Source organism: Pogona vitticeps, chromosome 4 (genome assembly GCF_051106095.1).
Source record: "Pogona vitticeps strain Pit_001003342236 chromosome 4, PviZW2.1, whole genome shotgun sequence".
Taxonomy (NCBI): Eukaryota; Metazoa; Chordata; class Lepidosauria; order Squamata; family Agamidae; genus Pogona; species Pogona vitticeps.
In genome coordinates, this window is record NC_135786.1 from 56,977,487 (window position 1) to 56,990,504 (window position 13,018).

General features: G+C 42.9%; 1 protein-coding gene across 2 annotated transcripts in view; it reads left to right on the forward strand.

Annotated features, from left to right (window-relative positions):
- Positions 1 to 13,018, forward strand: part of CACNA1S (calcium voltage-gated channel subunit alpha1 S) — a 78,185-nt gene that overhangs the window by 14,465 nt on the left and 50,702 nt on the right. For both annotated transcript variants that reach the window (XM_072997463.2, XM_020805303.3), the window contains exons 4-13: positions 1,154 to 1,287; positions 3,245 to 3,397; positions 4,075 to 4,280; positions 5,723 to 5,826; positions 6,506 to 6,654; positions 7,662 to 7,743; positions 7,945 to 8,105; positions 9,648 to 9,873; positions 11,238 to 11,445; positions 11,709 to 11,829. In XM_072997463.2, the coding sequence (XP_072853564.2) occupies positions 1,154 to 1,287; positions 3,245 to 3,397; positions 4,075 to 4,280; positions 5,723 to 5,826; positions 6,506 to 6,654; positions 7,662 to 7,743; positions 7,945 to 8,105; positions 9,648 to 9,873; positions 11,238 to 11,445; positions 11,709 to 11,829 (1,544 nt within the window). The remainder of the gene's footprint in view (positions 1 to 1,153; positions 1,288 to 3,244; positions 3,398 to 4,074; positions 4,281 to 5,722; positions 5,827 to 6,505; positions 6,655 to 7,661; positions 7,744 to 7,944; positions 8,106 to 9,647; positions 9,874 to 11,237; positions 11,446 to 11,708; positions 11,830 to 13,018) is intronic.

Consider the following 13,018-nt stretch of genomic DNA (forward strand, 5'->3'; position numbering starts at 1 on the left):
TTGCGTTGCAGCTAAAATTTATCTCCTTTTGATCTAGTCCCACAATTCAGATCAGATATCCAGGGAAAAACGAATCGTCTGGGTTGAGATTGAGTACACACCAAATCACCTCCTCAGACTGAGGGAAGACCTCACTGGAAACTCATCGATTTACCACCTTGAATCTTGTTTATGGGGAATGCTGTTGTTGAATTAAAACTCTCATCATTCATGATAATTCGCTATGCTGGCTGGAGTGGTGGGAGGGACCTGTAGCTCCACTTTTACCCAGTATATAAAAAATTGCTGTTGAATTGCAAATTCATGTACTGCAGAGATGGACGAAGTTGCTGTGTTTTCTGTATCATGCAGTACAGAGTAGCTAGCACTGACTTCAGTTATGATGGATGGGCAGATGCTTTGTTTTTTTTTCTATATAGTCACTGCCAAATGGATGCACATTAAATCACTTAACTTGAGGAGAGAGACTGTGTCTCAGACTTTTGTTTTATGATGTAAAATTGTCACATTTACACAAGAGGTGAGCAGCTTCCTAGTTCTGGGAGATGCACATGCTTCTCACTGAAATTTGGATGGCTGCCTCTGCCTCCTTGCCCCTTTAAAAGCCCCTGGATTGATTGATTGATTTACAAAATGCCACCTTTGCGTCCTCTAAGTCTAAGAGACATAAGGAACCGTTTCTCTGATTTCTCTCTGGCTTATTTTAGTCCCAAGGACGGGGAGGCATTTAAGAACGAGAAATTACTTCTAGTTTTTAAAAAAGATCCCCCTGGTCTAAAAAAGGTTGTGGGTACAGCAAAATTGCTACACAAATTGATAATGTGTGTGTGTGTGGGGGGGGTGAGAGCAAGAGGCAGATGAGGCCACAATCAAACCACAGGACCCAGACCACTGCAAAGTTATCTGGTTGTATGTGATGTGGTGAGAAGTTGTTTTCTCTGTGTTCAGTGATTTAAAGTCACCTCCATGCAATTGGTACAATAAGTGTGTCAGTCCCAGTACATGGCCATAACAGCCACATTTTAATTTCTCATGAGGACACAATGGGAAAATATGTAAATCATTAAGTCTTTGCTTTAACTTTTTTAGACTGATTTTTGCAGCTCCTCTGTTGTTGTCAACCCTCCCTTTGTATTCTTTACCTCCTTTGCAGTGTTTTCACAGTGATCCTGGAAAAAATCAGTGTAATTGAAGGGGCACTTCTTAGCGGGCAGGGTGGTTTTGACGTCAAAGCCCTGAGAGCCTTCCGAGTGCTGAGGCCCCTACGCCTGGTGTCAGGAATACCAAGTGGGTAAACATTTCTTAGGGTCTGATTGCTGGATGTGTGTTGAGCACTAGAATCCATATGGTTGAATGCCATTCCCATGTGATTTTTCATTGGAGATGATAAGAGCAACAACATATACAGTAAAATCAATTATATTGTTATGTTAGGTTGTCTGGGAGAAAAAGTAAGCAAATAGTTATAATTTGTCATTTGTTGTTTAGTCGTGTCCAATTCTTCTTGACCCCATGGACCAGAGTACACCAGGCCCTCCTGTCTTCCATTGCCTCCTGGAGCTGCGTCAAATTCATGTTGGTTGCTTCGATGACACTGTCCAACCATCTCACCCTTCCCCTTTTACCTTCACACTTTCCCATCATCAGGGTCTTTTCCAGGAAGTATTCTCATGAGATGGCCAAAGTACTGGAGCCTGAGCTTCAGGATCTGTCCTTCCAATGAGCACTCAGGGTTGATTTCCTTCAAAATGGATAGCTTTGTTCTCCTTGCAGTCCAGGGGACTCTTAGGAGTCTCCTCCAGCACAGCCCCCTCCTCCAAGATCATGGCCACTGGTCCCATCACCTCCTGGCAAATAGAAGGGAAAGATATGGAGTCAATGACAGATTTTACTTTCTTGGGCTCCATGATCACTGCAGATGGTGAAAGCAGCCACGAAATTAAAAGACACCTGCTTCTTGGGAGGAAAGCGATGACAAACCTTGATAGCATCTTAAAAAGCAGAGGCATCACCTTGCCAACAAAAATTCGCCTAGTCAAAGCTATGGTTTTTCCTGTAGTGATGTATGGAAGTGAGAGCTGGACCATAAAGAAAGCTGACCACTGAAGAATTGATGCTTTTGAATTGTGGTGCAGGAGGAGGCTCTTGAGAGTCCCGTGGACTGCAAAGAGAACAAACCTATCCATTTTGAAGGAAATCAACCCTGAGTGCTCACTGGAAGGACAGCTCCTGAAGCTGAGGCTCCAAGACTTTGGCCATCTCGTGAGAAGAGAAGACTCCCTGGAAAAGGCCCTGATGTTAGGAAAGTGTTAAGGCAAGAGAAGAAGGGGATGACAGAGGATGAGATGGTTGGACAGTGTCATCGAAACTACCAACATGAATTTGACCCAACTCTAGGAGGCAATGGAAGACAGGAGGGCCTGGCGTGCTCTGGTCCCTGGGGTCACGAAGAGTTGGATATGACGAAATGACTAAACAACAACAAATCTAGCTATTTTGTCCCTTCAAAGGCAATATAGAAATAAAACAATTAAATAAATGAATAAATAAAATAGCACATGCAAAGATCTTAGAAGAAATGTAATTACATCCTTGATTTGAAACTCACTGAAGAAGTGTATCTTCATAACAGAGAATAGATCAAGCAAACTGAAAACAATTTAAGAGTAAGAATAAGAGTAAATTTGACAGATATTAGAATGTGAATTTGTTTGTTAATTTAATGTTGATTATATTTTCTCTACCTTACCTGACAGAAATAAAAACAAATGGGAGACTGAGGGTACTACACCATGAAGGAGGCAGAGAAGATAAAACTGTTAATAGCTTTGTGCTCTTCTTTTTCATTGTTTTAAGCACAATAGACTGATGTCCACTGAGATATAGAGACCAATAGCTGCACTGAGTTATTAAGGTTTCATTCTCACCTTTCTCTAAATGTTAGCAGAATTACCTGGGATAAAAGAATAACTATACCATTAAATTCACAGTGATTCATTCCCATCTTTGTGCCTCCAGATGTTGATCATCTGCAACACTTATCATCCCTGCTGACTATGTTGTTATGGTGATGAGATTTGTTGTATCACAACATGGGGGAAACAAGGACGATCACGAAAGTCAATGCTTTCCCTTTTGCAATGAGATTTAAATGGGATCATATGATATTGCATGCTGTTAATTGGACCCATAGTATAAACGGTAACAGTAATGTGCATGTCTTGTTCTCTCTTCCCTGTTGCAGGTCTGCAAGTGGTGCTGAACTCTATTGTCAAGGCTATGTTGCCTCTGTTCCACATTGCAGTGCTGGTTGTCTTCATGCTCACCATCTATGCCATTATGGGACAGGAACTCTTCAAGGGCAAGATGCATAAGACCTGTTACTACAACGGGACAGGTAAGGGAAATTGTTGATCTGTTTATAACATACAGAAGTACAAGCAGTGATCTAGTGGTGTATTTAGAAGTTTAGGTGTTCATCGTACAAGTCATGCTCATTATGACTCATCCTAGGCAGACATCTCCATGATATTCCAGAAATGCAAGCAGAGAAATCAAGTCATATCAACAGATGAGGAGCAGGTCTTCTGTAAAGCTGATGGCTCTTAATTGTCCCAAGACCAAACCATTCTCAAATACTTTATATTGCATCAAATAACTTGTAATAATATATTGTTCCTTGGAAGGGCCATTTCTCTTCCAAGTACTGAGTGAGCTGAAGCTAGACTCAAAAAGGACAAAGCAGACCTGGGGGAGGTGGCAGATTATGTAATAATCCTTGCTAAAAAAAAACCCAGGACATTGACTATGTGACCCAGGCTCCAGCACACTACTGAGTATTAGAGATATCCTAAGGCAATAGTTACATCAAGTTCTTCCAGGTGTATCTATGAAGCAAAATATCTGCCTCTGGTCCTCTTCTGTAAATAGGAACTGAGTGTGAGTTGAAGCCTGCTGCACCTTCTGAAAATGTGCTTAAGTCAGAATGGGAGGTGTGCTGGGATAAACAGATAAAAGCACAGCACAGCCTCTTTTTCTAAATTCTCACAGCTATCTCTTTGTTTCTTTCCTCAGACATCATTGCTACTGTGGAAAATGAAAAACCATCTCCATGTACAAGTGCAGGCCATGGCCACCAATGTACCATTCCTGGCTCGGAGTGCAGGGGGAAGTGGCCTGGACCCAACAATGGCATCACCCATTTTGACAACTTTGGGTTTGCTATGCTAACTGTCTACCAGTGTATTTCCATGGAAGGATGGACTCAAGTTCTCTATTGGGTAGGTTTACCATGGTCTGTGTATCTATGTGTGCTATAAGACTCTTTGTTCAAGTGGCAAGAAGGGATGCCAGAGGCATGTTCTGTCACCTCCCGGGTAGTGTAGTTCAAGATCACTCGCTGTAGTATGGCATGGTTGTTTTGAATAGTCATCGTTCCAAGGGGGAAAACATTCTGCTGCTCAGATCCCAAGTTTGCACAGGATACACATATGGTTCACAAAGGTATTTAAGATGCAGGATTTCATTTCAGGAGACCTATTTGATCTCAAAGACATTTTGTGCTTCTAAAATGACAGCTCCTAGAGCAACTAGGTAAAGGTAAAGGTTCCCCTTGACAATTTTTGTCCAGTCGTGTTCGACTCTAGGGGGCAGTGCTCATCCCCGTTTCCAAGCCATAGAACCAGCGTTTGTCTGAAGACAATCTTCCATGGTCACATGGCCAGTGCGACTTAGACACAGAACACTGTTACCTTCCCACCGAGGTGGTCCCTATTTATCTACTTGCATTTGCATGCTTTCGAACCGCTAGGTTGGCGGGAGCTGGGACAAGCGACGAGAGCTCACTCCGTCATGTGGATTCGATCTTATGACTGCTTGGTCTTCTGCAGCACAGGCTTCTGTGGTTTAGCCCACAGCGCCACCACGTCCCTAGAGCAACTAATCAAAGGGAATTATGTGGTTATTTCGTACCTCCCTACAATGTGTGCATGTGTCTGTTAATAGGGTGGAAGAGGTGACAGGAAAACCCAAAGGTTCCAAGCTAAAGCATTTAGACCTCCTGTTAGAGGCAGAGTGATTTCACATGAAAGCCTCATCTGGAGGGGTCCAGGAGGATCTCACCTTTAGCACTTTATAGCTTTTGCCCAGGTCATGAATATTCATAGGCTATTTGCATAGACCAATGGGAGTGCTGGAGGGGCGGAGTCATAAGGTATAAGAGACTCAGCAGGAGGAGGATAGAGATATAGGGTTTTGAGATAGAGAGATTTGGAATTTGGGTGGGAGAGTGCTGGTTGAGAGTGGATAAAAGAGAATGTTTGTTTAAGAGTTAACAACATTGCTTGTTTGGTCAACAGCTGTATCAATAAACAATTTCTATTTGATTCTTTTAAAATGACATATGGCCTGGACCTTGATTATTAATAATAGGTATTGTTGATGAAATCAACTGATGGCAGCTGAGGGGTGCGTAGTGTGAGCTCTTTGTCCAGAGAAACAATCAGGGGCCACGTGGAATCCTGTCACACGTACTCCAGAGACCTGTCATTTTCTTGGGGCTCAAGAGGGTCTGATGAATGGGTAAAGGTCTATTCCCTCCTTTGCCCTGGTTTGTTTCCCCTGTCCCATAGCTCGTTCTTTTCCCCAAAGATGAAGATTTTTCCAGACTAAAATGTATATGTGGAACACCCTGTAAGTCAATGATGTTTTTATTCTACCTTAGGTAAATGATGCCATTGGGAATGAATGGCCCTGGATCTACTTTGTTAGCCTCATCTTACTGGGATCATTTTTTATCCTTAACCTGATCCTGGGTGTGCTGAGTGGGTAAGCAAATCTGTGCACGTGGAATGTTATTTACCAATGACATTTTCATCACTTGTATTCTGATGCTCCTATTTCTTCCTGAAGCCTACATGGTGCAGCAGAATGCCAGAGGCAGGGAGGTTCTTAAGAATATCAGTCAAGGGTGAACATCGTCATGGAGTACAATGCAAAATGCATTGCTGCTGCTTGCATTCAAGCAATGCCATTTTGTTTCGCTTGCAGCCCTGTGAACTGTCTGGGAATACCTGACAAGAGGGCACAAGCTACGATGTCGCATCGACACAACAGGCCTTAGACTCTTCAGCTAAGCCTCTTGCACTTATATAGTGCTCTGACAATGTTCCATTTCATAAGGTTGGGCCTTTAGGTTCTCTCTCTCTCTCTCTCTCTCTCTCTCTCTCTCTCTCTCTCTCTCTCTCTCTCTCTCTCTCTCTCTCTCTCTCTCTCTCTCTCTATCTATCTATCTATCTATCTATCTATCTATCTATCTATCTATCTATCTATCTATCTATCTATTCATTCATTGGTTCCCACTAGCTAATGTGATAATCAGATGGAGCAATTCCTTTGGTGAAAGTGGGTGATTCAAGGTTTGGTGTGATTCTTTGGGGACTTCCTAAGTCATCAACCATGAAGTGAATCACCATGTAATACCAGTTTTCTTCTGAGTTTATTCCAGAGAGTTCACAAAAGAGCGTGAGAAAGCCAAATCAAGGGGTACCTTCCAGAAACTGAGAGAAAAGCAGCAACTGGATGAGGACATGAAAGGTTACATGGACTGGATTGTCCATGCAGAAGTCATGGAGAGTGAACGGAAACGTGGGGAAGGTATTGTCCAGAAGTGCTGTCAGGCAAAATGAAGAAATGGGACTTCCCAGAAATAGTGCTATAAATAGAAGATGTTTCTAGAACATGTTTTGATTAAGGGACAACCAGAGAAGACAACATCCATGCAATTACCTGTTGTGCAAATGTCTTTTTAAAGAAAATTCTGGGTGCAGAAAGGGCAATCTGACTCCAGACTATGGGGATAGGTTTAGCTCTTTGTTTCTTGTGTAGTTCTAAATGTGGATCAGACCCATGGGGCTTTTTATACTGTACCAATGGACTGGAATGCAAAGAGCAAGTACAAAACTCAATCCTGTTTGGGACCATGATGAGGTACAAAGCATCAAAATTCCCTCCTCCCACTGTAACATGGTATATGGAAATGGAGTTTAAAAGAATATGTTTCCTGAAGGAAAACTGTTTCCAAATGGACATCTTTCAGTCACTCTAGACACAGCTTTCCTTTTTAGTCTTAATGTGGTTTTTGTTTAAATTCCCACACCAGCATCTCGGTGCATCTGCCATTTACTTTGGAAACAATGCTATTCATGTAACTGCTAGTTGCGTAGCTGCGTTCATCATATCCTTCCTTATCTTTGCTTGCATATTCATATTGTGAAAACAGTTATGATGGTATTTGTCCATTGATGAACACAATGAAGCTGACCACCCATTGCATAAGCTTCTCCTATTTGCACCTGTGGAAAAAATGGAGGGGAGGGGAAGAAAACGTTGTCTTTTATCCTATAGGACAAAAGATGCTGTGGCTTGGAGCATTTAGCATAGATGCAACTAAGGCAGCCATGCACCGATCAGAAATGATGGTTGGTTCCCACGGGCAGGTTGATGGGACTCTGGACCTGAGAAACAAGGTCTCCTCTCTAGTCCTTTCCAAAATTACTTAAATAGAGCATCTGCTGTATGTATGTCCTGAATGTAAACTTCATTGGAACTTAAGCTGTGCTTGCATAACAAGTTCCTTTCTTACCTTTCTCCATCTTCCTCAGGGATGATGTCTGAAGATGAAGGTGGCTCAGAGACAGAAAGCCTGTATGAACTTGAGGGCATGAATAAATTCATTCTGTTTTTGTAAGTAGCCTGCATGCCATTCCAAGTGCACTCATGTAATGTAGAACAGGGGTGTGCGCATCAAACCATTCTGAGGGCCAGTTTCAAAAATGTTGTGAAATTCTGCATCCGAGCAGAGATACTGGAGAAAGTGACGCTCCATTCCAGGACAGAGCCCTGCCTCGCCCTGATTTTCACTTTCTTTGTCCCTCTTTCTTCTAGTCGGCACTGGCGACGATGGAACCGTCTTTTCCGCAGGAAATGCCGAGAGGTGGTGAAGTCCAGATTTTTCTATTGGTTAGTGATCCTGATTATCGCCTTGAACACATTCTCCATTGCCTCTGAGCACCACAATCAACCTGACTGGCTAACCCAGGCCCAAGGTGAGCTGGGCATTCTATTTCTGCAAACATCCCAGGTTCGAATTAACAAGATGGAAGGACGCGACACTATCAGCCCTCAAGTTCCTTCTTTGCCCGTTCCAGTTTTTCACTGTCCTACCTCCATCTCTGCCCCATCTGGATTGTACCTCTATAATAGTTCTGATTCCTGTCTCTTTTTTACTGCAGCATGTCCAGTTTTCTCCTTAACCTTTGTCTTGAAATCATCCTTTCACCCCTTAGATCCTGCCTATTAAACTTATGATCAACCTAAATTGCATGCAACTGCATGCTTCCTTGTTGGTCTTATGGGCCATCAAGCCACTTCTAACCTATGGGAGCTCTCTTAAGATTTTCAAGGTATGTGAGAATTCAGTGACTTTCCATGGCCAGGTAAGGATTTGGATGGCACAAGCAAGGATATTTGTATACGAATACCCCCCACACAGCTGGACTTAATGTGGGTCTGGCCCCTAGGGTGGACCATCCACTCATGTGTCCACCAGTGGTGGCAGCCTCAGTCAGCCTTCCAATCACTCCCAGAGCACCGCTCTCTTTCTGCTCATCTAGCCAACTCCAGGCAGGGGAAGGGAGGATGAGCCTCCCTGCACGGCTGCCGAATGGCTAGATGACTGGAAAAAGAGCAGCACTCTGGGAGCGATTGGAAGGCTGACCGTAGCTGCCACTGCCACCGGATGCATGAGTGGATGGTCTGGCATTCATATACAAATGTCTCCATCTCTAATTTGAACCAGCCCTCCTGGGTTCTAGTTTGAAACTCTATCCCAGGGATCTCCAAACTTTTCAGTGGTAGGGGCACATAATATATGGTCCACATTTTTGAGGGCTGAAGGAAGATGCGTGCACTCCAGCCCACCTGCATTCCCACCCACCTGCCCGCCTGCCCGCCAGGCCAGATAAAAAGGCAATGTGGGCCAGATGTGACCAGCAGGCCATAGTTTGGAGGCCCCTGCTCTAACCCACTTACCACGCTGTCCATGCTTTCTATCCATGCCTTTTTTCACTGATTGAAAAGCAAACGGTGCAACCTGTTCAGAGTATATGAGGAGGGTTGCAATTGCCCAGCCCTTCCCCTTATGCCCCCTTTCTGCTTAAAAACACAAGGAGTGTTTTTCCAGAAAAGAAGGGCAGCGGGGATCAGATTTTCATGAGAAAAGTGAAAAGAACTAGGAAGGGAAGGGTCTAAGCTCTGTCCTTCATTTTTTGCAGTCCATATGATAGACACGAGGCATCTTTTCAACTTAAAACAATAGTCAAGGGAAAGAAGGATGCAAAGGATATTGCAGAGGATGGCTTGGACTCCTCCTGGGCTCTTAAGGACTGCTCTGTGCTAGGGGCTAGGAGTTGGAAGTGCTGCTTCCCAATGGAAGGAGTTGAGTGAAATAAGCAATGCAGGATGGCTTTTCATTTCTGTCTTCCTCTCTGTATGTGTTTCTGAGGAAGAATTTGGTTCTTGGACTGTCCTTCAAAGTCAGATGGGATCTAGCCTATTCATTATTACTAGCAAAGTTTTTCTTCTTGCAGATGTTGCCAACCGGGTGCTTCTTGCCCTTTTTACGGTTGAGATGATTCTGAAGATGTACGCCCTTGGTCTCCGCCAGTATTTCATGTCCCTCTTCAACCGTTTTGATTGCCTGGTAGTGTGCACTGGCATTCTAGAGATCATATTAGTAGAGAGTGCCTCCATGAGCCCCTTGGGCATCTCCGTATTGCGGTGCATTCGCCTGCTGAGGCTCTTCAAAATAACCAAGTGAGTATTCTGTTTGTTGGGAATAAAATACTTCTGAAAAATACGCCCAGAATATTGGCATTCCTGAAGTTCCAATTGTTGCTGTTGGGATATATAGTACTCTCAGTCTAGGATGCATAAGCCCACATTTATCCCTTAAACAGTGATCCAGAGTAGACCTTTGGTCTAGATGGACAGGATAAAAATCCAATAAATAAATCTGTTTTTTCAATTCTTATCTCATCAGTTCTTATGACATCTCTTGATGAGGGAAGTAGGTCAGTGTATACATCAGCTGCAGGTGAGAGTAAGATAAGCTGAACCATTTCCAGAATTTGTGTCTCATACCTGATCCTAAGCATGTGTACTTAGAAATAACAAACATTTCTTACTGAATCTTAATTCCTACTAATAGTGCAGTTTGATACCTGTCCATTGTGGCTCTTTTCTTTAAAATCACTCTGAACTTTTACTATCCTTTGAACAGGAAATGCATTTCTTTTAGTGTTTCCATTGCCATGCCACCATTTCCTTCTCTGGGAATGTGCAGTTTCCCCAAGGCTACATAGACTGAATCTTCTCTTAGGCAGCACAGTGGGAAGTTGCTCCCAACCTCTGGCTCTGTAGCTGGTGACCCAACACTGAGATATCCAGTCAGCCATTTTAGAAAAGGTGTCAAGACACCCATCTTTAAATTGTTGTGTGTTTTTTTTCAGCTATTTCTCGCATTGCATTATGTTTTAAGTGTTTTTAAATGATTTTAAAACACTTATTTTTTAAATCGTTATTACAATAATGAAATAGATAAATATTGGCTATTGCCATCTTAGGTGTGGTTGTATACCCATTGAACTCTATTCAAAATGTCAGTAATCAGCAGGGATGGGGACTCAAGTTGTGGGACTTACTGTCAACTCAGACTTAAGTTACACTGATGACTTGACTTTGAGTCTATTCAAGTGTGGGTCCCCCCCCCCAATGTCTTGGACTCAACCCACAGCTTGGAACCCATCTACCCTTCCCTTTATTCTGGATGGAAGAGCTTGTTTTTAAGACTTGGGGCTTGGGACTTGGTACCAAAGACCTGGACTCATACTTGGGACTCAGACGCAAAGATTTGCCAGCATTCTTGGTCATCGCTCTACAACTAATTTTTACCTCTCTGCTATCCAGTCTGAAGACAGGATGTGAAAGAAAGTGTGTCTTAACCAACGTCTTGGTGGTACTGGTAGGGATAATTAAGTTAGTCATTAGAATGACTGAGTATGTTTAACTAGTAAGATGTACTGTACTTCAGAGACTGGCTCAGAGAGATATCCGTGTCCATGATTTTTCCTAGGTATGTATATGTAAAGTACATTATCATTTCTGTCTTTTCCCCCTAGGTACTGGAGATCTCTAAACAACTTAGTGGCATCTCTGCTCAACTCTGTCCGCTCCATTGCCTCCCTCCTTACTCTCCTCTTCCTCTTCATGGTCATCTTTGCCCTCTTAGGGATGCAGCTTTTTGGAGGGAAGTTTGACTTTGATGACGTAGAGATACGGCGTAGCACCTTTGATAATTTCCCCCAGGCCCTCATCACTGTCTTCCAGGTACTACTAAGAGTGCATTATCAGCCTATGGGCAGGCTACCGTAGTTGGGCTGTTGCCTTCTAGACTACATTTTATGGGTTAGGAGATGACCAACAGATACTTAGAAATCATCACTGCTGTGATATTTATGAAATTAATGAATACATGGGGTTTTATTTTGGTATCTGAGGCAGAGGACTGAGACATCTGAGTTCTCTTCCATGCATGAAAACTTAATGTAACGGTTGTGGTTGGGTTTACAAAGTATCTTGTCTGCTTTTAGGTGTTGACCGGTGAAGACTGGACTTCTGTAATGTACAATGGGATTATGTCTTATGGAGGGCCAAGCTACCCTGGTATGCTGGTCTGCATTTACTTCATTGTTCTCTTTGTCTGTGGAAACTGTATCCTTTCTTTAATGGGTGTTCAATGTTTCATTGGGTGGAATCGTCTGTTAATACAGTCCTGTGAAGTTCTTCCTCACTGAACCCTATTTGTGTTCATTTTACAAGGTACCATGAGTTGCAATGTAAGTAATAACCATCTCAGAGGGAATCTATATGGATGCTGCATTACCTTCTAGAGAGTAGTTTGTACCTGGGACTTTGCAATTTGATATGTGGAATCCAAAATCCAAATTATGCCTTCTCTTGGTTTCCACTAGCACCCATATTTGTTTGTTTGTTTGTTGTTGTTTTTGTTAGTTTTTTTCTTTTTTGCATTCCAAAAGCACCAGCACTAAAAATTGTGTGGGAAGTTCCAATGTCCTTCCCTGATTTGTATTTTGATTGCCTTAATGAGTTGGGGGGGGGTGAGGGTGAAATTTCATGCCTCAAAGTGTAGACTGCCTGGTGCTGGGAGTAGGAGAGCAATAGTCAGATGTTCCTGGAAGAGTGTTGTACTCTATTTTCTTCTTCTTTGTGTGTGCTTATTATTTAAATTTATGTTTTGCTTTTTTACAAAAAAGTTATGTACAGAAGCCAGCAGTAACAAAATGCAAATAAAATAGTTACAACAGAAACATAAGGTAGTTGAAGTGCAGTTCAGTTGGTTGAGGGAAGTACTCTACCAGTTAAACCCTGTTCAAGGTAAGGTAAAGGTTCCCCTTGACATTTAGTCCAGTCATGTCCAACTCTACGGGGTGGTGCTTATCCCCGTCTCCAAGCCATAGAGCCAGCGTTTGTCCGTAGACAGTTTCCATGGTCACATGGCCAGCATGACTAGACATGGAATGCCATTACCTTCCCACCAAGGTGGTAGCTATTTGTCTACTTGCATTTTACATGCTTTTGAATGGCTAGGTTGGCAGGAGCTGAGACAAGCGATGGGAACTCATTCCATCGTGTGGATTTGATCTTACGACTGATGGTTTTCCAACCTTGCAGCACAGAGGCTTCTGTCATTTAATCCGCACCACCACCACATCCCTTGTTCAAGAGCAACCCGCCTTAAATGTCAAACACCTATCTTAAAAAAAACAACAGGTTTGCCTACTGGTAAAAGAAAAACAGAGAAGGGGCCAACCTAGCCATCTTTAACAGGATACCTAAAGGGTTACAGCAGCAACTTTTTCAGAAACAGCTTTTACCCTTG